Source organism: Paramormyrops kingsleyae, chromosome 19, assembly GCF_048594095.1.
Source record: "Paramormyrops kingsleyae isolate MSU_618 chromosome 19, PKINGS_0.4, whole genome shotgun sequence".
NCBI lineage: Eukaryota > Metazoa > Chordata > Actinopteri > Osteoglossiformes > Mormyridae > Paramormyrops > Paramormyrops kingsleyae.
The window spans coordinates 19,484,330-19,512,175 of NC_132815.1; the positions used below are offsets into that span (position 1 = coordinate 19,484,330).

Consider the following 27,846-nt stretch of genomic DNA (forward strand, 5'->3'; position numbering starts at 1 on the left):
TCCACTGACGCTTTCAAGGGGGTGGTGGATCGTTTAGAACTACAACACCCGCACTCCTCTCTAATAACATGCTCTGTTTTTTTCGTTTTTGAATAAACGATTGAAACGAGACTTTTAAATTTGCCGGATTCGCCACGCGCCAGACCACCCGCCCAATAAAATATGTGAGCGGTTAAATGGGTTAACGGCACGAAGAAGCACCGTGAAAAACTGTACAGGGCGATTCTCTCTAATGTTAAATAATGTCCGGAACACTGGCTTTCCTTTTTAAAACCTGCGATTTTAAGGAATCAGAAAGTGCAGTCTAATTTTATTCCACTCTTCTCCAGATTCCGATGCTACAGTTATCATGATTAACATAACAGTATTGATTCCTGACCTGAAAGTTTCTGATTCAAGGTCTACGGGGGACTATTTCATTGAGGTTAAGCAAGATATTTGAATTACACTAATGAAATGTCCAGATTTTTTGCGTGTACACCAATTTAAGCCCAAATAATACTGTAAGTAGACTCTTAGAGATTTACCAGCTCTGGTCAGCTAGCTGGAGTGAGATTTCCAGTTCGAGACACGTCTGCACACACATTTACATGTATGTAAGAGATGTATCATCTTGTAAATAGTTCGTAGGTTTTGTATACTGTCCCAGCGCTTTTGGTGATTATATTTTATGTTTATAATAGAATAATATAGCGCGAGGGTCTGGAAACGTGAATGTCACGCCATATGCATGAGAGGTGGCAGCCCTGCTCTTATTGCAATGTTATGGTGAGTTGTAAATATTCCGTGCATCCATTTTCCACGACTACTTGTACAAGGACATGGTGAGCTGGTAGTCTGTCCCAAAGTTCACGAGGAACAAATGGGACAGGATGCGTGTCCATCATAGAGTCTTTAAAATATTAGAAAACCAAATACATTACAAATTCTCGTATTAATGTACATTAGGTTATACCCCATACGCCACAACTAAGATTATGCCTTATCGCGGACTGTGAGGTATACAATCAATTTTTTGATAAAAAGATCATTTTAATAATTCAGTATATTTAAGTAGTCATGCTGAGGCACACAGCTAGAAGGAAATATGTAACAATTGAGGATCCAAGTTGTGGAAATAAGTATTTCCGACATATTGGCTGAACGCTCAAATATGCTATTTGTTATGGAAATTTTTAAAACAATGCACATCACATGTATGCTCTTTCTCGATGTTATATGACACAAACGGCTCTGAAATCATGAAATTGAACATTTATATTGTATTGAGGTGTTTGTGCAAGCCATCTGTTTTGGGGTTTGGTTTATGAACGATGAGATTCCAACGCAAAAATGTTAAAAACACCCGCAATGATTTATAGTACCCCAACTAGAGACAGTAAACGTTTTATATAGTTTCACAAAGTCTCTACCTAGAAGTGTCCCACATTGCCTGAATTCACCCTCCAGATGTCATCGGATTTAAAAATAAGGTATTTTAAGTATTTGAAATGTTCTACCCCTAGAGGACATCCCAGATGGTACAGCAAACCTTATTAAATGTTTTTGAATGTGATCTTTGGACGTTTGACATGGTCTGCATTTGTCATCAATGGATCCACTGGTGCAGCGGCCTCTGTTTTGACCAGAGATCACCTTCTCTTTATTCAATAAAGAAACATCATTAGTATAAGTTAAGATTTGAAAATGTTAATACTGCAATCAGCCAATAATTGAAATGCATATTAATGTTCCCCATGAACGTAAAAAATATTTAGTTTGTTACATTGCAACAAAAGTAAAGAATTATGCATTTGTGTTTTCCGGTATTTATCCTCTTTAAATTATTACTGCTGTGTAGTTTCTTTATGTTAATAAATCTATTAATAATTTCTACAAAATAAACTTGTTTGAAACTATGAAAATATAATGCAGCTTTATATTTATTTACGAGATGCATCGGACGTACAGAATAAAAAAATTGGCGTTTTACTATAATCTAATACGTTAACAACTTACATTAATTCATTCATCTTCTATGCATCTTGTCCTATACAAGGTCGCGGGCTTTGAGAACATGAAAAATGAATTGTCATAAGCTGTGATTGCGGCAATGACATTCTATATATAACAAGAACACTTTATCGGGAATTTTCCATTAACAAGGTGCAAAGCACACAAGTGGAAAAAGCGCCATAATTCGTAAAACTGTCAGTTCCAGTCGCTGACACAAGGGAGCCTCAAACCTCAACTTTACGGCTCCTGTACCCAGCCAGACCGCAATGTCTCCCAAATCATCTTACATCCCTCAAGTATAAAGTCGACAGCCAATAAGAGCAAGGTGCGTGTGATTGAACGAATCGCACGGAAAAAAGGACAGAAGTAGTTTGCGTGACAAAAAAGCGCTCCCAGCATCAATTTGCACCAACGACCAGGTGAGGACGAACGACAGACTGGTTCCTGCATCATCCGGAATATTGACACGTAGGAATTTTAATCGCACAGCTGCTGCTTACTCAAATATTTACTGTAATTGCAGTTTGCTTAAATACCACGGGGGGGAAAATTAGCAACATAGCAATGCAATGTATTGCACCTGTGCTTCTTCTCCTTGTCGGGTCCCCAATCGGCGCTTTGGGGCACTTTGAAACTTGTCCCCTCATTTGCGAGTGCTCCGAGTGGAAGAGCCGCACCGTTTCGTGCGTCGACATAGACCTGCTGCCTGCCTTCCCTCTCAGCACCGAGACGCTGTAAGTACCCATCTATACTTACCTATGTAGGCTATTTATTAATTTTGTTATATATTTGCATTTATTGTAACATAATTATATGAAAAATCAGCGTTTAGTGGGATGCCCAACTCTGCTTTTTCTAGCCGAGCAAAATAGTTTATAATTGGTTTTGTGACATATTCATGAATGTAGCCTGGCCACTTTAACGTTAATTAATGTTTTTATTAGAGGAATGTATATAAAGAACTAAACTGGTGAACAAATGTTTATTGTTAGTAGTGGCATCCGATATAATGGGAATAATAATAGTGTTATTATATTTGTTGCTGTTAGCACTACATTATTAAACGTGATCCTCGCCTCTCATCTCCATGTGCCCATGCCAGTTCCTTAAACATGATCACAGAGAAGGTTCATCGCATTGCAGTTTGCAGGTCTTCACAGTTTTCACTTTATGACATGCTGAAATCCCATCAGTCAACATCAGACAATCATTTACTCAGAGTTTCAATCCTTGCAGCATATACATACAACTTGAATATTTTTTTGTTCCCATGTGGATTTATTGTTTATTTGAGGCCTTACCTCTGAAAGACACTGACAGCTGTATTTCCTAAGGGAGTAGAACCTTTACAGGAATTTGATTAAGAAGTTTATCCCAAAATGACCCACCCTGGAGCAGTGCTTTGGGAGTGGAGAGGTCATTGCACTCATTACTCCTCAGGATGATGCCATGCACTCACACACTTCTGGCTGCACTGAGCCATGTGTGTTTTTTAGGCCGCCTGCGTCCCCTCCGTCAGCTTAGCCGTCGAGCAGCCGCAGAGAGTGACCTCTGAATGCACTTTGGTTGTGACTCTCAACGAAACGTGCGTGGAGGAGCAGTTTGTTACTCATCTCATTTCAAAGGTGTTTTCAGCCAAAGGTAGAAGATAAAAGGGAGCACATGGATTGTTCTAGTTTCTCACGTTATCGTAAAGCAGTTAAATATCTTACATACTTGGAAATGCACAAGTTATTAGGCCCTAATGATCCACTCTCATATCATCTAAGGGCTCTGATGGAGTTAGAGGCCTTGGGTCCGGCTGAAATCAGACTTCTGCATGCACATTTGGTGTTACTCACTAATAACTTTTATATACTTAGTTTAGGCCAAAGGTCAGAAAAAAACAGGAAGACTTTAGCTACACATTTTACTGTTAGCCACAAACTCCATCAATCACATTCTTGTAACCACTAGAGCTTCTGCTGATCAGAGGCAGCAGAAGAGTGTTTTTGTTTGTGTGCAAACTAGGGCTGGGAATACTTATCGATTTTTCGATAATTATTGTTAACACGTGTGAAAGGATAAGTAACAGCCATAAATGGTCTGTGCCTATCTGACAGCTTCAGTCCTGGTTTTATTTCCCGGACATGCCCACTTTGTGAGTACTGCAGTGCATGAAATACAGTGGTACCTCTGTCCTCGAACTCATTAGAACCCGAATTTCTTAAAAGTTGAACCAACCAGTTCGAAAAAAAATTACCTAGTACTCGATCTGAATCTCAGAAGTCAAACCGTGAACGCCGACCTAAGATAACTTGTACGCGCGGGGAAGTGAGTCACGCGGCACGTCTCTCAGCGGAAACAAAGGGTAACGCTTCAGTCTCAGCCTCGCATTCACTGTGATAGCATCGTGCATTTTTACACTAGCTGAATACATATATTTAGACAGTAAAATACATTTAGACAATGAGACAGTAACAGTAATTATTATATAATAAAATACATTTAAAAATAAAGATTTCTTATTAATTATTTTAATATTAATAATAAACCATTAATACATTTAATTATAATAATATTGTCCTGCCGAGCAGGGACGGAACGGAGAAAAAGGCGCAAACGTCATGGTATCAGGGAATACGGGGTTTAATTACAGGTAAGGCAGGCAAAACGCAGACGGACAATACAATGACTGGACTGGGGAAACAAATTGAAACGTGGACTAAATACAGAGGACTAATGACAACAACCAGAAACAGCTGATTACACAGGGATTACACACGAGCATAACGGGGGGGGGGCGTGGCACACGGAAGGAGTGGCCGAACGAGGCAGGACACATTGTTTTTTTTTGTAACTTTACACATTGTTTGGATACATTTATTTTCTCACTTTACAAATTACTGTTTTAATAAATGTGCTTAGATGTGTTTAGTACAGTATGTGCTCTTCTTGTTTTATCCGGTTCATTTTGTGTTTAAATGCTAAAAAAAAAAAACATATTTAGGTGTAATTTTTTTGGCGTGCCGGGAACCAATTAATTGGTCTTGCATTATTTCTTATGGGGAAAATTTGATCAGAACTTGAACCTTTTAGGATTCGATCCGGAGTTCTGAATGGATTAAGTTCGAGTTCTGAGGTACCACTGTATTAATGCATACTGGCCATAAAATGCCTTCAGAAGTGTGGCAGTATTTGAAGTCTGGGGACCAAAAAAAGCTATTTGAAAACAATGTGAGAATAGTTTTCCCTTTTCAGGCAACAAAACAAACTTAAAGGATCATTTGGGTATTTTGAGGTAAAAGGTCGACCTATGTCAAGCTAAAGACATCACAGAAAAGATTGTTGATATTGCGGTGGATGGCTTGCCAATTAACATTGAGAGAGAGTCATTTAATAAATTAATCACAGCTTTAGCCCCAGGCTGTCAGCTGCTACCCAGAAACACTGAACGATAAGATATGTGAGCGATAAAAGAGACCTAAAAATGCTAAATAAAATATTCGATTGTACAATGGATGTATGGCTTTCATTATTATTATTACAATTAATTATTACATTATTATAATTAATTAGTCATCCTAAATTTCCTTCAGGATCAATATCTATCTATCTATCTATCTATCTATCTATCTATCTATCTATCTATCTATCTCTCACTATTATTATTATTGTTGTTGTTGTTATTGTTATTATATTATTAATAACATCAGTATCAATAATAATATCAATAGTTAAGCATTAAACAAATTGGTTATCGCCCTATCCCTAGTTCAAAGGTGCCCACCTCAACTTCTGAGGTCTAGTGTTCCTTCTATGATCTGATGAGCAAACTTGAGGAAAGGCAAACCTTTGTGCAGGTCTGGAAGGCGGCCTGGCGACTGAGTCTGAGAGCCGTACTTCAGGCATGAGACGCAGCAGCAAATGCAGATGTAGGCCATCAGCCCATAAGGTTTGTAACTCCAGCGAGAGAGTGACTTTTGTTAAGATTTGGGAATTGGAATCCTCTGGATTGTGCAATACCTGCATAATCAAATTAATTCAGCACCAGTCCTGTTCTTTTGCTTAACCCCTCATTTACCCTGACTGAAGGAGTGAGGTTAACAGAGGATTTCCTTTAATCAGTATCTAATTGTCAGGATGTGGGTTAATTTTCTCTTGCGTTTCAAAAACACATTTGAAAAACATGTACCTCTGAACCACACTGTGGTGTACTGAGCCAAAGGTTATACAGTCAATGAATGGAAATAAAAATTTAAGCTGTCTACAGAAAAATGATTTTAAAGAAATTGAGGCCAAATAGTCATTGAGTCAAATCTGCAACACCAGCAACATCTGTTGCGTCCTCGAGCAATGTGCCTTGAAGTGCTTCTGTAAATATTTTGCTGCAAAAATAGGGAAAATTGAGCTGTAGTAATGAAAAAAGCCATTGCCAGTGAAGTCATCCCAGTGAAGTGTGTGCAGTCCCAACAAAAACATGAAAGCCACTTTAAGTGGTGCGTAATAGCTGAAGAATCACAGAAGATGAAATTAAATGACGATGACGAGAAGAGAACTGATAAGAGACAGGAAGGCTCAAAGAAAGCCGCGGCAGTGACACGGAGACAGACGCTCCCGTCGTTCTGCCTGTGCTGTCGTTGGCGAGGATACGATGGCATCGTAGTGGCTGGAACAGAAACAACACAAACACACTTTATGCTATCGCTGCTACCAGGAGTGAATGAATATTTACAGTGAGTTGTGATAGCTGAACTTCATACGTTGAATCGTTGCGTCTGTTTGGCTCGGATACAAAGTTCTTCGCCTTGAAAGATAAATGCTGCAGTGATTGAGTCGCTTGAAATGAACACCATGTTGTGTGAAGGAGAGCTTGCTAATGTACTGCTTTTCAAAGTGGAACGGTGACCTTTGGAGCCGGTTTACTGAGATCCAGTGGCCAGCTGAGAGTGTCAATGCTGTCAGAAAGGTGGCGGAAGACTTGTGTCTGGTGGGAATCCTCTGCTGGTGCTCAGGGGCTTTTCAGCAAGCCCAGAGTCACCAGTACCCCCCTGGGTCTCGCGCCGCTGGAGTCTCAGCATTCCCCTCCGCCACATTCCACACTATTCCACACTAGTTCTGCGTCCAAAGGGGTCGCTACCCACCCCCCACCCCCCCAACAAATTCATACCCATCACATGCAATTACATCCAATCAGTGCACCGAAACGACTCCCAGGAATGACGGCGCCATAGCCGCGGGAAATGCTCATTCATCCCGGCATGAGAACCGGAGCAGAGGAGAAAAAAAAACGTGGTGGATAAAAATATCCTGAAAACATGGGGTCTGAAAATAGAAGTCCGGACTGGCTGTGCCCGCGTGGACCCCCCCCCTGGCACACTGCGGGTCCATTAAGCCCCGGCTGAGCGGATATAATGGTGGCTAAATCCACAACACAAACATGCTAGTCTCCCACGGCTGTAGTGAATCCTCAGCCCCAAAGCTGCTGTTCCACTCTGGCTTTGGCAGAAGGGAATACAGATACCTGCTCTGAGAGGCTGGTATTATCTGCAGCGTTCCCTTTGACCCATCCCTGAGCTAGACTGCCTGACAGGATAATGTGACAGCTGAACTAGCTTTGCGAAGAACAGAGATCATTGGGCCGAGTGTGTTTGAACGCGCACGGGTGTGAGGGAGTTTCTGTGTGTGTGCTGGTGTGTGCATGGACTGGCCGCTGTTTTCTCAGGCAGGCTGAGGCACTCAAGGGGTGGAGCGGTAAAAGAAAGCAAAAACGCTCTTTATATGCCCTGGCGGTATGACTGCTAGCTCCCTCTGAACCGGGGAGGGGAGGGGGGGTTGGGAATCTCAAATACAATATTTACATTTTACTGCACGGCTCAGAAATGGAAGCCTGCTGCGTTTCGTTGGAGGAGCCCCAGTGCAGGAAGTGGATGGGGAGTGTGTGATCCAGCTGTAATAAGGCCCATCAACAGCCTTTGATTAAGGCTGACATTTCCAGTGCCATGAAACTATCCACAACAAGGTTCATACCCAAACTCCATGCGATCTGTGATTACAGTTAAAATCTCTCCGCTATCCAGTGTCTAAACATATTATCTTTGATTACCAAAAAAGATTAGCATGTTTAAAAAGGTGGACATTGAAAGAGATTTTTTAAGCTGTGGTTGTTACTGGAAGAAATCGCATGACAACAAAACAGTATGATTGCATTTGTATTCCTGTGATTGTTTTTTAGCAGAATTTAGGAATGAGAAAGTCAGCTTTTAAAAGCCGTAGGCAGTTTTCTGGCAGCTGTAAATAACCAGAAGGCCAGTAGTGCTAAACCATTTGGCCAGAATGTACTAAAACAAGGAAAACATGGTAAAACTTGAGCTGCCCTTTAATTAAAGGCCTGTTATGAGAAAACTGTGGTTGTGAACAGGCCATGTGCCACGTGAGATCACTGTGTAACTGTTTGCCCTGTGAGGCTGTCACAGTGTGATCTGAAGTGGAAGTCACTGAAGGTATGATTTCTGACCCCTTCAATTTATCAGTATATCTACATTAATGGAAATAATATATTAACAAGAATAAGAATGATAAATTCCCCATGACCATGCACTGGATAAGCAGTTGGGAATAGTTAGATAGATGGATGGATGGAGGAACAGATGGATCATTAGAATGGAATCTGTCCATCAAATGATATATGCCTTTGTATATATATATATATACACTCACCTAAAGGATTATTAGGAACACCTGTTCAATTTCTCATTAATGCAATTATCTAATCCACCAATCACATGGCAGTTGCTTCAATGCATTTAGGGGTGTGGTCCTGGTCAAGACAATCTCCTGAACTCCAAACTGAATGTCAGAATGGGAAAGAAAGGTGATTTAAGCAATTTTGAGCGTGGCATGGTTGTTGGTGCCAGACGGGCTGGTCTGAGTATTTCACAATCTGCTCAGTTACTGGGATTTTCACGCACAACCATTTCTAGGGTTTACAAAGAATGGTGTGCAAAGGGAAAAACATCCAGTATGCGACAGTCCTGTGGGCGAAAATGCCTTGTTGATGCTAGAGGTCAGAGGAGAATGGGCCGACTGATTCAAGCTGATAGAAGAGCAACTTTGACTGAAATAACCACTCGTTACAACCGAGGTATGCAGCAAAGCATTTGTGAAGCCACAACACGCACAACCTTGAGGCGGATGGGCAACAACAGCAGAAGACCCCACCGGGTACCACTCATCTCCACTACAAATAGGAAAAAGAGGCTACAATTTGCACAAGCTCACCAAAATTGGACAGTTGAAGACTGGAAAAATGTTGCCTGGTCTGATGAGTCTCGATTTCTGTTGAGACATTCAAATGGTAGAGTCAAAATTTGGCGTAAACAGAATGAGAACATGGATCCATCATGCCTTGTTACCACTGTGCAGGCTGGTGGTGGTGGTGTAATGGTGTGGGGGATGTTTTCTTGGCACACTTTAGGCCCCTTAGTGCCAATTGGGCATCGTTTAAATGCCACGGCCTACCTGAGCATTGTTTCTGACCATGTCCATCCCTTTATGACCACCATGTACCCATCCTCTGATGGCTACTTCCAGCAGGATAATGCACCATGTCACAAAGCTCAAATCATTTCAAATTGGTTTCTTGAACATGACAATGAGTTCACTGTACTAAAATGGCCCCCACAGTCACCAGATCTCAACCCAATAGAGCATCTTTGGGATGTGGTGGAACGGGAGCTTCGTGCCCTGGATGTGCATCCCACAAATCTCCATCAACTGCAAGATGCTATCCTATCAATATGGGCCAACATTTCTAAAGAATGCTTTCAGCACCTTGTTGAATCAATGCCACGTAGAATTAAGGCAGTTCTGAAGGCGAAAGGGGGTCAAACACCGTATTAGTATGGTGTTCCTAATAATCCTTTAGGTGAGTGTACTGTATATAAGTGTGTGTGTATGTGGACTGGGGGTTATCGCTGAATATTCAGGCGTTTTAGAGCCTTCTTGGTCATAAACTTTGAGTTCTAAATTGAAGGAGACTCTCTGGCTTCTGCAGGACGTGCAGCTTCTGCGTCGAGCGGCCGGCCAGGGTCTGCTCAGTGTCTACGTGTTTGTTTCCATTTCTCAAAAACGTGCCTCATTCTCAGCTCTTCAGAGGAAGCCCCCGCTCCTCTCTGAATTGGCCCATTGTTTCAGTGAGCTATTGCCTCCCCCCCCCCCCCCCCCACCTCCGACATCACCCCAAAATCTGCTGGTCAAATAATATTAAGAATAATACCAGCATGCTATACATTACAAAGGGCTAGGTTAAGAATCACCAGCCCCTGCTGTTAATACAGTTTCCTGGCAGGCGTAATGTAATTCACACACACTTGAAAGTGATCATTCCCGTCTGGATGTAAACACATGTTATCCTCATATAAAATCAACCTTAGGGGATATTTCATGTCTGAAACCCACTGGTACCAGTTTATAACCGTAGTGTGGATAGGATCTCCTCAGGCCTCTCAGCACGGCTTCTTTGGTGTTCTGTGATTCCTCATGTGACTCGGCCCAGCTGTGAACGCCACAATAACAGTCCTGTAAGAGGCAGAAATCAGTGTTTGTGGATTGTGTTTACAAATATATGACTTATTAACCGTCACCTATTGCAGAGCAGTGTCAAGATCAATACCCATCTATCTATCTATCTATCTATCTATCTATCTATCTATCTATATACAGTATATATATTATTGATGCATTAACTGGATCTCTATCCCTTATAAAAACATAGTCTGTGAGACTGATTTACCAGTCCTGGACTGTGTGCCATCTTATACAACTGACCCAGTCTGCTTTTTTCCTGTTCCAGAGAAGGGCCATATCCTGTTTGTTTTGGCCCTTGCTTTAGGTCCAATCAGACCCAGTATTCATTTTCAGTTTTTTTCCCCTGAATGTTACTATGACATGGTTTACACCGTGCACATCAAAGGAAACGCTTAGTCTACACATTGGAGAAGAAAGGAAAGAAACTGAGGCTTTGTCTAAAAAAGCCATAACAAGAACCAGGCATTGTATCACTGCATGGCATTATGGGAGCGGCAGAAGGGGGTGAGGGAGGGGTACATATGCCCGATGATAAATAATCATAACTGGGCTTTCAGCTCTGTCTCTAAAACTCCAGTTATTCCCTTCCTCATCTGTGTCTTGCCATTTTCTACTTCCTTTGCTGCTGTTCATTATGCTGGTCTGTTTCCAAAGAACATCTATAGAGCATATTGGTTAAACTTTGAATTAACAATTTTAGCTATTGCAAGAGCAATTTTTCCGTGTCATAGTTCAGTATTTCCTAATGAATCATTATTTATTCAGACGATAAATATTATTATATTGAGCTTTATTTTTCTTGTACTCATGTATGCGTGAATAAAAATTTGTTTTAATTTTGAATCAAGTTTCTTTTTTTTTAGTTATGTAACTCTAGAATAGTGTGAAACTTCATGATGATATTTTGTTTTTTTTTTTTCTTTTTAGCTGTTTTTTTAATTTTGATAGTGTCTCAGTGCCCAAAGTAACTGTTTATCATCTTATAAGGTATATCGACAATATAATCAAACTGCATAAGAATAATTCAAATTGAGTGCAGTTCTTGTGTTTTCTTTCAGCCAGCATTGATGTGACATTTTGGTTTCTATGAAAGTTAAATTACTGCCTGATTCTATTTTTCGCTAGCCTTTTTTACAGCCTTCTGCCTGAAAGTACTTAAAGGGGTAAGAAAAATTGCCAAAAAACTACACCACAGCAGCAAATGAGCAGTGCAGTCACATCACACCAGGACACACTGTAGAAATGATAATCACGAGGACAGACAGCATTATGTACCAAAGGTGGAAGTTCTCTGAACGACCGAATATTTTCTAAACCAAAGCAGCACAAATCTGTGACTGTCCCACGGTGAATTTCCCCCTCAGACCCAGCCCATCATTCTTACAAGGTTTATTTCTTTAACAGTTGGCTGTTGGAGACGAGGTTGACTTCCCTGAAAGAAGATGCCTTTGCAAACCTAGTCAACATTTCCCGCATGTGAGTAAACATTTTCCCTACCAAGTGGGGCTAGTTTCTATGCTGATTGCTATGTTAAATTCCAACTGGAACAATTGGTGTTGCGCATACACTAGTGGGCAAAAGCGTGGAAACACCTAGCGATTTTGGCGTTACACTTAGAAAATTGCAGCACAAATATTGCTGGTAATGTTTATAAACATTCACCATACAAGGGACTGTACAGTCAGATTCCTCACAAACCTTCCCAACTAATAATAACATGGGTCCTTTCAGCCCAACCATAGAGTCCCAAATGCAGAGAAAGGCAAAAAAAACTGGAGCAACCGTCACCTGAGGTGGACATATGGGGAAACAGAGAGGGGTTTCGCAGAAACGTCCTAAATAGCCTAAGGCACTCAGCATGAGGGCCATCGCAAAAGACCCAGTTATACAAACAGTTATTAATGCAGAGAGCTGTGACCTACATCCCTTTCATACCGAAACTTAACTTACTAGAACACAGGTGTCAGACTCCAGTCCTGGGGGGCCGGAGCCCTGCGCATTTTTGGGTTTCCCCTCGTTTAACACACCTGATTCAATTTCTTGTGCTAATTACCACATAGCTGTTGAGCTGAATCATTTGTGGTGGAACAGGGAAAGAACTAAGCTACACAGGGCTCCGGCCCCCCAGGACTGCAGTTTGACACCCCTGTACTAGAATGTCATTCATCTTCCAGTGAACTTCACTGTAAATGTAAACATTAGTAAATTAAAAACTATGTGCAAAGGATTGAGTATAGAACCTCATCTACTTAAATTTGGAAATGACTAAGTTTAGTGTTACAGTTAATTGATTATTTAAATGTTTTATTTCATTTATTAATAATCAGTTGTAATGAGCTTCTGTTTGCTCACCAAAGTGTCTTCATCTCAGGATTTAAAATAAAAACTGAATAAATTAAAACAATAGTATATATGTGTTCGGCCTGAAGTGAAAGTAATTACAGAAAACTTAACTAAGCTGCTAATCATTCTCCATCACCATAAGTGCAACATAAAACACAACAACACACAAGACAGATCACAATAATAATGGGATCTTAACAAATTATGAGTTGCTGCACAATGAATACTAAACTGTAGAACCATCTTAATTGCTTATTCCTCATTAAAAATGTTAAAGGTATTTACAAAATGCAATTTCTAGTTTGGTTAGTAACATTAGCCAGAGTAAGTGGCTAGACAATGGGTGGATGGATGGATATATAGTTTTCCATGCTAAAACTACCCCCAAGCTTTGAAAGCGTTCATTACCAGCCCTACTGTCTTAATGAATAGATTTCAGTAGCTAAATGTGCTAGATAGCCAAAATTCACACTCCACACACACTTTTGTGAAAAAGAGAATAACAAATAATGCAAATTTGTCGTTGCATGCACTTTGTAATCAGCCCAGCTTCGGGGCCACAGACAATCGGCTGCCTCTCCTCTCCTGTCCCTATGCCTCTGACCACACGTCCAGCTGCACGGTTCAGCGGGAGGCCTGTTACCATCAGTGACCCCCCCACAGCCAGCCAGCTGCAGGAGGACCTGTAAAATCCAGCAAACAGAACGTTTGCCTGCTGGGGCTGACGGCGGGGGCCAAGGCAGTCAGAGGGGCTACTGGTTTCCATTTAACCTCAGCAGTCTGTGGCGTGATCGAGTACCTGAGCTGGAGGGAAGCAGTGGCTGATGGGAAGGCGTCTGCAGAACTAACAATGCTACTGTGTCAGGGGATGTTTAATTGCCAGTGGGAAAATATGGATGGCTTTCATACACACTTGCATTTATAATAATAAACCATTCCAATAAGAAGTACATATATAGAAATGATTTTTCATGGTACAGCTATTCAGAGAATAATTATTTTATGAATTTAAGTTATTTTACCAAAATAAATTAGTAAACAATTCATCCAAAAGAAAAAAAAATCAATGCTTGTTAAATTTGCTATCCAGGCTGTCAAAAAAGTTATATATTCATATTTTGCTTGTAGGCATTGAAATTTGAATTGAATGAGAGTGACAGTGTGAAAATGTGAAATTTCACACATGACATGAGTGACATTTTCTCAGAGTTACAGGGCAGAAGCCCATTGGACTATAAGTGCAAGCTTTAGGTTTTGCAGCTGTGGTGACACTTTGTCTCCCTCAGATACATGTCGGTGGACGTGACTCTGGAGAGGCTGGAGAAACATTCCTTCTACAACCTGAAGAAAGTCACACACATGTGAGTATAAGGGGCAGCAGCTCAAATTACCGGGGAGGATTGTGGGTACTCAGGCAAAGCAGAGAGGAGAGCAGACGAAATTTGGTACTTTTATGGAAGGATAATTTAATTATGAGTCATTCGACTGCAATTTTGTTTTTTATTTTCTAATTTACTGTGAAACTGGGTTTTTTCTTTGGCTAATGAAATATGGATCTATCATTAATGAAATATAAAGTATTAAGCAATGAGATCCTAAGGAGAGTTGATGGGTTTCCAGGTTTACAGAGTCATGAGCTGTGATTCAATGCAAACAGCCGCTGTTGGCAGAGACGCTCACCCATTAAAATGACCCATATCGGGCTGCGGGCTCGTGTCATTTCAGGACGGCAGTCGGCACATTATTTAAGCATCACAAATATAGTTCTGTCTCCATCATTACCATTAGAGAAAGAAAAACAAGCGTCGGCCAGGGTTTAACATCTTTTGGGGCAGGACACGTGTGGCGAAAAATCACCTCGCTGCAATAACATCTCCGAGCTGGACGAGGATCTGCATAGCGGGCCGGCAGGAAGCACGACGATTAAGGAGCTGGAGCCGCGACAGGAGCTTTCCAGCCCAGTCGATTCCCAGGAAAGACAGGCCTGCTGTTTTACTTTTGAGCAAAGTCCTCAGCCTGAAGCACCTCAGTTTAAAGTATCCGCCTGTCTGAACGTGTACGGACCTTTGGGAGTTCCACCGGAACCTGTGGGAGGTGTTAGCAGAAAGTTAGGGCTCCTTAAACGAGGCTGCAGGAAACACCGCTGATGAAACACTTCATAACTTAGGATCTTTTGTTGGAGAATGGAGGTAAACGGGCCTGCCCTCAGCCCTAGTATGTTCTAATTTTGTACGACTGGAACGACATGTAGCTTGAGAAGCTCGTTTCCGGACATGTGATTGGCTTGTGGTGTAGGGCTTTTTCCCTGAGCTTTGATTGGCTCCTCTGGGTTTCCGGCATCTATGAGAAATAAAGGTGGAAGATGTTTGGGTTGGAACCCCTGCACCCATTTGGCACAGACTGTGTGCCATACCTCAAATTATGCTGTCCCTCTCAGGTTTCTCTCATGAGTAGGAAATTAATATTAAGCTTCCCGTCAGCTGTCAATGTTTCATGGCTGTTGTCAAGGTAACGCTGGGGATGCTGCCGCATATATATGTAACACAGTGGGGATCTCCCACCAGGACTGCCAGGTGCACATGTGATTCTCCAGGTGGGTTAGGCTGGCAGTTACCAACTTGTCCATCTTCTTGATCAACCTAAACATTGCTATTAATTAATGCATACATTTAATGTTGAATGTCTGACTTCACCTGAAAATAAGCTATCAAAATAATGCTGATTAAAAATGACAACAAAAGAAAAATAGATAGTTTCACATAGTACGCAAACGTTACCTGCTGCGTTAAAACGTTGCACCGTTTCAGTCACATGACAGCATTACCTATCACATCATGTGCCTGTTTTTCAGAGAAATCCGGAATGCTAGGAGTCTGACATACGTTGACCCAGAAGCGTTTAAGAGCCTGCCCAGTTTGGAGTACTTGTGAGTACTTTCAGTCTGTTGTGAGTACTGTCAGTCTCTACATTACTCCAGCTTAAATAAGACATTAACAAACTGATAGTGACAGCCTTTCTGACGAGTGTCACCAAGGAGTTTCTCGCAGGAGGGAAAACTGTCCTCTTGGGTATTGTGGTGGTTTGATTGGGTATTGTGGTGGTTTGATTGGGTATTGTGGTGGTTTGGTGGTTACAGTTGAATGTATGAATGAAAAGCAGATGCACATGCACACATGCACTCTGTAAAAACACACTTCTCCAAAAACGGCACACCGTCGACACTAGTGACCCACTCCCCAGTTGCCCATCTACTTTCTGAGCTCTCAAGGTCGGCGTCTTTATTTCACCACAGGGGGATTTTCAACACGGGTCTCACCACCATCCCCGACCTGAGCAAGATCCACACGAACGACAGGAACTTCATACTGTAAGTGAGCCGTAAGCCTGATCCATTCCTGCTGCCCGCCCCCCTGCTCGCCCGGAGGCACAGCTACGGGGTATCCACCAAATTCCCCATTTTTGTTTTTGACAGTGAAATTGCTGATAATCCCTACATGACAGAGATACCGGCTAATGCGTTCCAGGGAATCACCGGCGACGTGCTGACGGTGTAAGTGCGCGTGCGAGCACCTTCAAAACAACGGCATGATGAAATAAGGAGCACATTGCTGCCCCCTGCCTGTCAGGAGTGTCACTCCAGGGCACACCACCCACCCTCCCTCCCTCTAATTTATTTAGTCTTCGCAATTTATTTATGACTTAACCTGTAGCTGATAGACTGTTAGACAGAGCATAGCGTGGTGGAAGTTTTGGTGTGCCCGTGTTTTTTTGTAGTGTGCGTGGCTAACAGGCTGGTCCAGACGTGGCTTCATCTGTATAATATGACACCTTTGAAATGTTTCTCTGAGACATTCCCGGTATCCACAGCAGTTGTGAATTACCGGTCGGCTGGCCTGACAGCACTGATACTGTCGATAGCGTGGCTCTCTGCAGAGGCGCTCCTGCCAGCGCCCGGCCCACATGAGTTTCCTTGTTTTGAAACGCAGAGAGCTCAGTTAAGCCTGCGGTCTGGCCATAGAGCCAAGTGCGCAGTGCAGATGCAGACGGGGTGCAGATGCAGACGGGGTGCAGACCCAGCCGGGCTGCCCATGCTCCATGGAAACTTACTGTCTGTTTACATCTGCAGGATGCTCTACAACAATGGCTTCACCGAGGTCCAGAGACATGCCTTCAACGGGACCAAGCTGGATGCTGTGTGAGGCTATATTGTATCCATAGAAACCACTATGATAGGCAGCTTATATTCACAGACACAGACACACACACGCACAGGTTTGTAATTATACCTTTGTGGGGACTCTCCGTTCATTACTATAGAGAAACTCTAATCCCAACATGATGACCTTAACACCTACCCGGCCCTAACCTTAACTATAAGTAACCAAAGAAAATACAAGTCTTTTGGCATTTTTAGTTTTTGTGATTGCATTCACAGATCTTTGTGAGGACCTGAAAAATGGTCCCCACAATGTCAAAATAATAGGTTTTTATCACATTGTGGGGGACATTTGGTCCCCACAATGTAATATAAACCTAATCCATATTCACACACAAAAAATGCAAAGACCACAAAATACGGAGAGCAACTGATTTGTGAGGGTGATGCCATGTAATTAATAACACATTTATTTATTACCATTTTACTGTGGTTGTAGGGTTGTTTAGACTGATGTGAGACTTGCTTCATAATATGACTACCAAGCACAAATAAACAATGGTACTGCTTTTATTTTTCAAAAAATAAAAATAATATACAGCATGTATTTCTTTATTGAATTTGATATACAATACTCCAATAGAACCCCGTAGCCAAATGTCATTCTGGATTTGTGGCGTGCAGAGTTCTCATGGGAAACGCGAGCTCTGGGAACTCGGACGTTCCCTACACCGTCTCCGTTCCCGTCCTTCATTTTTCCTTGTGTCCTGTCAGGATATGAAACGCTGCCACGCCTGTCAACTGACCCCGCAGCCCTATCGGTGATATTTAGGTGACATAATGGTCACTTGAAATATGGCTGGTGGTCGATGTTGTAAGCTTTAGCACACTGGAGTTTGTCTTGGCGTGGAGAGCGCTCGGCCTTGATCCCCAAGCAATAAAACCAAGACAAACACCAGGGCCATCAGCATAATTAGATTAAGGATGTTTATAGTGTGTATTTTAAAGAGACAGGACCCTGAGCACCCTTCTCAGATGGAAGGTTCTGGACTACACCAAAAAGACCTGGTATCAACACCGGCAGCTAAAATTAGGAAGTGATTTAGTTAGTGTCCTTTATTCACAAAACAAAGCAGTCAAACTCCTTGAGGAATACTCACCCCCACCCCCCCCCCCCCCATGCTCTCTCCTTCTGGCAGGTACCTTCACAGGAACAGGGACTTGAGTCGGATAGATGAGAGAGCATTTGCTGGTGTCCTCAGTGGTCCACTGCTTCTGTGAGTGCTGCATTTTGGGGGCTGATGCTGCTGGGACAGTGCCTCCTCCCACTATTTATCACTAAAATATACAACTGAGACTGAACTGAGCCCCCGGAGTCTGCATACCTGTTTCCTATATCACTTTCATGCATGTATGACACACAATGCATGTGTGTAATGTATGCAATAACAGCTTATGTTATTAATTTTGAGTATGTAAATTTTCTTTTTTCTTTTTCCTGGTGAGCATATTTGGAACCATCCAGATCTTCCTGTTTTTCATTTTATCTTAAAAGTGATATTATTTAAACATCATCTCAAAAGGATACTTATCATAATACTTTCTGGAGGAACGGTCGTCGGGAGTCAACATTTCCCGGACGACACTTAACGATAATAAAAGCAAACCTTGGAGCTTATAGTATTTTGGAAAGCGAGCGAAGAAACAGCACATGACAAGCACGAACGCCTCGGACCCCTAGTTCCTCTAACAGCGAGTTGGATGTGTCCTTCTCGAGCAGCACATTGTATTTCGCCTTGTCTGCACTGACCCGAAAACCACCTATTGTCAATTATGAATCCTTTTTTTCCCTCTTTGTTTGGAAATGTGGAAATTTCCTTCTCTCCCTCTTAAAGGGGATAAAGGCTGAAACCTTAGCCCCGTCTATCAGCCCTGGAACGTGCGTCTGGTTAAATCATAGGCCCGTAATAGCTTCATTATTGAATGCTCTCTTACCCCTTCACGGTCAAACACAGGCGAGTGAAGTCACTGCGCTGAGGTCATTGGCTAAAAATCTCCTAATTACAAAATCAGAAGTGTGCAAGATGTTTTTCTGCCACCAATTGTGCAATTTTCCCAGAGAGGAGCGAATCGGAGAAGGGACTTCATTGGAGGAGCCTTACGGACTCGTCTGTGGGCCGGACTCACAAAAAAGCGCTTAGCGGACAGTCCCACACTTCCTGTGCACCTCTTAGTGTGCGATTACGTTATACGTGTGTCCCCTGTGATTGGCTGGCCTCATGTCCAGGGTGTCTCCCTGTGATTGGCTGGCCTCATGTCCAGGGTGTCTCCCTGTGATTGGCTGGCCTCATGTCCAGGGTGTCTCCCTGTATTTGCTGGCTCCATGTCGCCCTGGAACAGATAAGCCATTGAAAAATAGATGTGCAACAAGTTAAAGATATTAAACTGTGTTTGACCTGAGCCTGTCATTGTAGTTGGGCAAAAAAAAATTTAATTTTAAAAGATTAAAGAAGCATTTTTGGAATTGATCCTCTGGCTAATTACAGTAGCACCTTGTATCTTTGGTTCTTTGAAAGTTGTATGCTTGTCATTATCTTCCTCACATGTTTTCTGCTTCAGACAAAAGTGTCTACCAGAAAATACAGTACTGTGCAAAAGTCTTAGGCAGGCAAAGAAAATGATGTTTAGATTTTCCTCGTGTTAAAACTATGATATTATGCCTGTCAAAGCGTGTCAGCTTAGCTATTTCAGAACCTCTGCTAAAATCATCCCAGTATTTGCAGCGACCGTCCAGTGCAGCCATGTATTTTTTGACTTGGCCACTAGCCCACCTCATACAGCTGGTCAATCTGTCACTGACTTTTTAAACCAATTAATTTAATTATTTAATTGAGCTGTTGGTGAAATTTAACAAAATCATGGGTTGGCTGAGGTGCCCCTGAGGAGAAATTTGGGAACTGAAGCGGTGTTCATCTAGCCATCCAACTAGATATCAGTAACTTTTTAGAAAACAGAAGAAATTATTACTAGTTTTTATTGTGTTTCTCTTAATTTGCACATGTTCTAATGTTAAATTGTGTATTTTGTTCTAAGCCAAAGTACTGTACACTTGCTACCCAGATAAACAGCTTTAAACATTTCTTTGGACTGCCTAAGACTTTTGCACAGTACTGTACATAAAAATGTTTCCCAACCCAGTTCTCAAGAAGCCACAGAGGGTCCATGCTCCCTCCCAGCTCTGTGGGTGACTGAGGACATTGATGTAGCCCAAATGTACCTGCCACGTCTGGTGGTGAACAGACAGCTGAAAGTGAGGCGTATTTATCGCTGATTTACTGTCATGAGTATCTGGTGTCACTCTTGTTTGGACAGTGACGTCTCCCAGACGTGCGTGGCCTCCCTGCCGGCGAAGGGCCTCGAGTCCTTGCGGGAGCTCATGGCCCGGGACACCTGGACCCTGAAGAAGCTGCCTCCCATCAGGACCTTCCAGCACCTGACCAACGCTGAGCTGACCTACCCCAGCCACTGCTGTGGCCTCAAGGGCCTCAAGAAGCGCAAGGGGTTCGTGTTGGGGCCTAGGGCCCCACGCCGCCTCAATCCCCTCACCCCCCCGCTCATTTGTACTTCATCACAGGCCTCAGAATGTTAGACTCTCCATCTGCTCAAACACTTACTCTCCAATCCAGCTGTTAGCCACTGCTGAACAAAAATAAAAATGTTGACCCTTCAGCTGACCAGTAACACATTTGGTATAATTTCCATTCTCTTCCCAGAGTTACTGCTGTCCCACTGGATGCTGTTACATAATGTACTCCCTTTAAACTTCCCAATCTGCTGTATAACGTAGCATGTTAGCTTTTTTGTCAGCACGTATTGGCAGGAAGCATGATCCCTTTTCAATCCGGTTCACCCTACAGATTCCTGGAGTACATCATTTGCAACTTGACCGCTTTCTACGACCAGCACCGCAAGCGGTCGGTGAGCACGTTGCAGGTCCCCGCGCAGAACGGCGACGGTGAGGTGAACGCACTCAGCGAGGAGGCCCACTTCTGGGGGAACCACGGGCATTATGAGCTTGGAGGGAACCTCCACCACCATGCCTACTATGGCGTGCAGGCCGACAGCGATGTGGGCTTTGGTGAGACGCTGAAGAACCCGCAGGAGGACAGCGGGCAGGACTTTGACAGCCGTTACGACTACATTGTCTGCGAGGATGGCGGGGAGATCGCCTGTGCCCCCATTCCAGACGACTTCAACCCCTGCGAGGACATCATGGGCTCGAGCTTCCTGCGGGTCACCGTGTGGTTCGTGAGCCTGCTGGCCATACTGGGAAACCTGCTGGTACTGCTGGTGCTGCTGACCAGCCACTACAAGCTGTCCGTGCCTCGCTTCCTCATGTGCAACCTGGCGCTTGCCGACCTCCTCATGGGCATCTACCTTCTGCTCATTGCCTCCGTGGACCTCCACACGCGTGCCGAGTACTACAACCATGCCATCGACTGGCAGACGGGCCCTGGATGCGGCCTGGCCGGCTTCTTCACTGTATTCGCCAGCGAGCTGTCGGTATATACTCTGACAGCCATCACGCTGGAGCGCTGGCACACCATCGTCTTCGCCATGCGGCTGGACCGCAAGCCGCGCCTCTCCCACGCCGTCGCCGCCATGCTGGCCGGCTGGCTCTTCTGCCTGTTGCTGGCGCTGCTCCCCCTGGTGGGCATCAGCAGCTACAGCAAAGTCAGCATCTGCCTGCCCATGGACGTCCACTCAGGAGGGGCACGGGCCTACGTGGTCTCCGTCCTGGTCCTCAACATCGTAGCCTTCGCCATTGTCTGCATCTGCTACGCCAGGATCTACTTGGCTGTGCGGCGCCCGGAATGCCGGCCTGGCAGCAAGGACACCAACATCGCCAAACGCATGGCCATCCTCATCTTCACCGACTTCCTGTGTATGGCACCCATCTCCTTCTACGCCATGTCAGCTGTGTTGGACCGGCCGCTTATCACCGTCTCCGACTCCAAGTTCCTGCTGGTGCTCTTCTACCCGCTCAACTCGTGCGCTAACCCCTTCCTGTACGCCATCTTCACCAAGGCCTTCCGCGGTGACGTCTTCATCCTACTCAGCAAGGTGGGCCTCTGCCGCCATCGGGCCCGGCGATTTCGGGGCCAGGCCGTGTCCCGCAAGGGCGGAGCTCCAAGTCAGGGGACACAGGAAACAAGGAGGAAGGGTGCTAGTGAAATGTGGCTCTGCCTGCAGCAGCGGCCTGGCCGGCAAGACCCTGATACCTGCTTGGCTCCGCTGGGGTAGGAAGCCACGAGCAGCCGCCAGACACATTCCTGCTTCCCCAATTCTACATCTTTCTGTAACCCAGACTGACACTACGGCAACGCAAGTGCCAGGAGGTTTGTGCGCTTTATTCTTTGAGGCGTGGTAACCACTTCACTCCACTGGAGTGTGTCCTGCCAGCTGCAGTGACACTGCCTTCTTTTGAACTGCTCGGCAGTGAAGCGTCTATGATGGTTTTATTATTATGTTTGTATACAGTGCAATCACCTCAATAAAAACATGTATAATTGAGAGCCAGAATTGTACTCTGGAGTACAGGGCTGCGTTCATGACAGAGCTTACAAATGGTTTGCTGTGACTTTTTAGATGTTTCCGTGAGATGAAATCAATCTGACCACAGGGCTTGTAATGTCGTTTTATTGAGACATTGTCTGAAACATTATTCATGTAAACTGCCCTTCTGCCTGCCAGAGTGAAGCCACTGCCAGACATGTTCCGGTAATTGATCAATTAGCACTTTGAAGTTGTCTTAGAGGGTTTTTATCGAGCCACCAGTGACAAAGCATGGAGACACACTTCAGTGATGTGTGAAAACCTGGAGAAAGTGCTGATAAAGCCATTATTTTACTGCATGACTAGTACAGTTACCAGTGTCCAAGTCATTTGGTATGAAACTGACAATGGTTTGGGGGATATTCCTGCTATGCGCTTCTTTGTAATGCTTAGAAAGTGAACGCAATTTTTTTATTATTCTGTTAAACTACTTCTAGAATTATACTAGACTGCCAGAAATATACTCTGCTCAAGCCCAATCACTTAAAGTCTTATAATTAGAGACGCTTTTTCACGAAAGGGCAGGAAAATGTTTTCCCTCTGTTAAGTACATTAACACAGCATTGCAAAGATCTCAATGCATGAAAAGATCACAGTATGCGTTTATAAAAATGTTTTTGTCCCTTATTCTACTATGTTCAAGTTTATTATTTAATTCATTACGTATATGACAAATGAGAAAGCACTTCATTCACCACTTCTTTTTCCAAATCTCCATGTTAGTACAAAAATTAGCTTTTTTTTAACTGCATTGAACGAAATATGCTGAGTGACTGAGCAAACTATTTTGAATGGCAATACATAATGTGCATGCTCTATAACATTTTGTGAACTCATTTTTACCTTTTGAGAAGTAGGAAGATGAGTGACAGTAAAACAACATCTGTAATAACATTTATCCAGGTGAAAAAAACATTCTCCTTAATAACCTTAATGGACTAATAGCCAAAAAGAAACCAGGTTAAGCAGAGAACTGGACCTTGGGGAGCAGCCTCTGGAACACAGTAAGGCCATTTCGTCTGTCCCCATATGGTTCCTCTTCTCTCCCCTATCCCATTTCCTAATCCGATTGACGAATTCCACCACGTCACACAGCCTCTTGTTTCTACCTCATTTATAAGTTTAGCTTCCAAAGTGCTCTCGTATGACTGGTTTTCCCAGGGCGTGCCTCATGATCAGACATACTCCACGCCGCTGGTCAGTGTACTCAGGGCGTGCCTCATGAACAGACATACTCCACGCCGTTGGTCCGTGTACTCAGGGCGTGCCCCATGATCAGACATACTCCACGCCGTTGGTCAGTGTACTCAGGGCGTGCCTCATGATCAGACATACTCCACGCTGTTGGTCAGTGTACTCAGGGCGTGCCTCATGATCAGACATACTCCACGCTGTTGGTCCGTGTACTCAGGGCGTGCCTCATGATCAGACATACTCCACGCTGTTGGTCAGTGTACTCAGGGCGTGCCTCATGATCAGACATACGCCACGCTGTTGGTCAGTGTACTCAGGGCGTGCCTCATGATCAGACATACTCCACGCTGTTGGTCAGTGTACTCAGGGCGTGCCTCATGATCAGACATACTCCACGCTGTTGGTCAGTGTACTCAGGGCGTGCCTCATGATCAGACATACGCCACGCTGTTGGTCAGTGTACTCAGGGCGTGCCTCATGATCAGACATACTCCATGCTGTTGGTCAGTGTACTCAGGGAAGATGACCCTTGTGGTGCAGCAGTAACGCAGGGTGATCCAGCAGCAGCTTCTAGGATTGACTTCCACGGCTCTGCAAATCCTGGTGGTGTCTTGCTGCTCGATCCAGCTTTCGCTGCTCCTTTCACTTCTCTCCACCTCTTCCTTCAGGCTCACTTCTCGCTCGCACTGAGACCTGCTATTAACTTCTGTTCCCTGTTTGTTTCTCTGCCATGTCTCCTTCTGAAGGTATTTTTTGGCATTTCCCAGAATCTCAGTCACAACCCACTCTGTAACACTTATGCATTTCAGCAGACCTCAGCAGCATCCCTTAAGTCATGTACACAGCATTTCTGTTAAATTTATTCAGCAGACGCTTTTGCCCAAAACATTATACCGGTGAAGGTTGTCATACATTGCAGGAATATTGCTGTCAAGGACCTACAATTGTTACAAGGCTGATCTGCCAGAGTCAATTGTAATTTAGTATTTGAGCAGGTGATGTACATTACAAAAACTTTGTAAAAACCCAAAAGAAGAGCTATTCAGATCAAATACACCATGAGGACCTGAGACGTATGAGACAGGTGCAAAATACAAGATCACTAAGCAGAGACCACAATCAAAACCACAACCATTAAGATAACTTGCATGTACAGATATAACCATGTAATGGAAAGTAATGTAATGTAAAATAATGTATGACCCAACAAATCCTAACTACAAAAACATAATAGGCCTAACAAATGTAAACATGTAAATATCAATAACTCATGAATTAACATGGTATTTGTTTTATTACAGTTCATCATTAATGGGAATATTTCTAATAATATTTCTCTGAGCTTAAGTCAGCCATTCCTCAATGAGGGTTCAAAAGCAACCAAACATAAAAACTTTATTTTTATATCAATAAATATAATTTTAGCTAAGGAGGTGGAATGTGGTAGAGAGAGACAAAGTGATTAAAGCCATAAAACACCACAAAATCCATAAAACTCGATAATATATTTACTGATATCTTTGCTCCCACCACTATACATGATGTAATTTCCTGAGGGATGATGTCAGGAAGGGGCTGACGGTTGTATTTTAAAGTGACATTACAGCAGACATATCAGGTATAAGTGATATTGGGGATGCGGGAACAGGGAGAAAAAGCCTCCAAAAACCCATTAAATAAAAACGTCAATTTTAAGACAAAATGTTTTCCTTGACACATTTTAATCATGGAACTAAAACAACAAAAAAAAAGCCCGATTCTTTTGAATGCAGGGACATGGAAAATCATCCACTCAAACCAAAATGGTGAAAGCATTTAAAACTGACCTAGAGATCCATTTAACTGTGATCTCATGATAAAGGAAAACCAACAGTTATTTCCAGTTTAAGAACTAAACATTCATCAATATATTAAGACATTTTGAGTCAGCAGAACTACACTAGCAGGAACACCAAGGTGCCATTCATTGACCATTAATGCTTTTCTCAAAATGAATAATATTTCATTCTATTGCTTGGGAACAAAAATCTATTGGCATTCCATGCATTTCCAGAGATTTGCATGCTTGAAGTCTTTTGGGGAACGAAAAGAAAATACTTTTGTGAATTGGGTAACCATTAAATTAGGATGTGTTTTTAAGAAAACAGTATGGTAAATGAGTAATAGAAATTTAACTGCCTTTTAAAGTTGAGGTAAACAGAATTCAAAAGTAATGAATCTTAGCAAATGTAAATGGAACAATGGAACAAGATATGTCAAATAGACGAAACCTCACACTACTCTTGCAGCTTTTGAATGCAGGGACATGGAAAATCATCCACTCAAACCAAAATGGTGAAAGTTTCTCCCCAAGCGAGCTCGATGGGCCGAATGGCCTCCTCTCGTTTGTATAGTTCTTATGTTCTTATGTTCTTAATAGCTCATTGTGATTCTAGTGACAACAATGTAAAGCAACAGCATTCACTACTGAAAATAGCAACAATGTAGCTATAAGGATGGACAGAAAGGAAAAGCCCCATGAGAGGGATACTGACTGACGTAATTCACTGTTACCATCAACACGTTACGCCAGCTTTAACAACATACCAACTGTCCTCCAAAATGGACCAAAATCGTCAACAGCTAGAGGTGGTGCTAAGCCACAAAATGGGACCTCCTGCTAAAAATGGGAGGTCTATGGGAATCCAGCAGTTATCAAGTTCTACCAGTAAATACTGTAGTTATTTAAAAGTTATCAATCCTTGCAAATTATTTGCTAACAAAACGCAATAAAAATTGCCAACACACAGTATAGCTAGCTATTATTTTTCAGGATGAACTCAACTGAAGTGCCAGATGTAGCCTGACCAAGAATTCCCCCCAGGAGCAGACAAGCATAATCTAATATTGTTCCAAGTAACTCTTTTTGTTGCAGGTATTGAAGACAGGTAGCACCATGACCTCCACCATGTGGAGGTCTTGTCAGCACACCATATGCATTGAATATCTGGTGAATAAAGCCTATTCTGACGTATTGGAACACCTGCCTTTACACACACATGAACTTTAATGACATCCCATTCTTAATACAAAGGCTTTAATATGGAGTCGGCCCACCCTTTGCAGCTATAACAGCTTCAACTCTTCAGGGAAGGGCTGTCCATGAGGTTTAGGAGTGTGTTTATGGGAATTTTTCACCATTCTTCCAGGAGAGCATTTGAGAGGTCAGGCACTGATGTTGGATGAGAAGTCCTGGCTCGCAGTCTCCGCTCTAATTCATCCCAAAGGTGTTCTGTCGGGTTGAGGTCAGGACTCGGTGCAGTCCCATCAAGTTCCTCCACACCAGACTCGCTCATCCATGCCCTTAGGGACCTTGCTTTGTGCACTGGTGTGCAGTCATGTTGGTACAGGAAGGGACCATCCCCAAACTATTCCCGCAAAGTTGGGAGCTTGAAATTGTCCAAAATGGCTTTAAATGCTGCAGCATTAAGAGTTCCTTTCACTGGAACTAAGGGCCCAAGCCCTTAGGAAATGGGATAGGGGTGAGAAGAGGAACCCTGAAAACAGCCCCACACCATAATCCCCCCCCCACCAAACTTTACACTTGGCACAATGCATTCAGGCAAGTACCATTATCCTGGCATCTACCAAACCCAGACTCATCCATCGGATTGCCAGACAGAGAAGCATGATTTGTCACTCCAGAGTTATGGTAAAGTCCAGCCCAGCCTCTGAGGCGCGCACACGCGGAGTTACAGCAAACACCGGCCCAGCCTCTGAGGCGCGCACACGCGGAGTTACAGCAAACACCGGCTTAGCCTCTGAGGCGCGCATACGCGGAGTTACAGCGAACACCGGCCCAGCCTCTGAGACGCGCACACGCGGAGTTACAGCGAACACCGGCTTAGCCTCTGAGGCGCGCATACGCGGAGTTACAGCGAACACCGGCCCAGCCTCTGAGACGCGCACACGCGGAGTTACAGCAAACACCGGCT

General features: G+C 43.4%; 1 protein-coding gene across 6 annotated transcripts; it reads left to right on the forward strand.

The window, feature by feature from the left end:
* The first annotated feature begins 114 nt into the window (after positions 1–114).
* On the forward strand, positions 115–22,650 carry tshr (thyroid stimulating hormone receptor). 6 transcript variants are annotated; one of them, XM_023807737.2, is made up of 13 exons: positions 115–2,414; positions 2,650–2,729; positions 3,492–3,636; positions 5,838–5,929; positions 11,968–12,039; positions 14,193–14,267; positions 15,758–15,832; positions 16,199–16,273; positions 16,379–16,456; positions 17,033–17,101; positions 18,262–18,339; positions 20,435–20,623; positions 20,980–22,650. In XM_023807737.2, the coding sequence occupies exons 6-13, from the start codon at positions 14,197–14,199 to the stop codon at positions 22,364–22,366; spliced, it is 2,022 nt and encodes a 673-aa protein (XP_023663505.1). In that variant the 5' UTR covers positions 115–2,414; positions 2,650–2,729; positions 3,492–3,636; positions 5,838–5,929; positions 11,968–12,039; positions 14,193–14,196; the 3' UTR covers positions 22,367–22,650. The 6 variants fall into 6 exon arrangements, with proteins under 6 accessions (XP_023663505.1, XP_023663506.1, XP_023663503.1 ...); XM_023807738.2 differs by lacking the exon at positions 3,492–3,636; XM_023807735.2 differs by lacking the exons at positions 3,492–3,636; positions 5,838–5,929 and having other exon boundaries at positions 115–424; positions 684–2,729.
* The last annotated feature ends 5,196 nt before the right edge of the window (positions 22,651–27,846 follow it).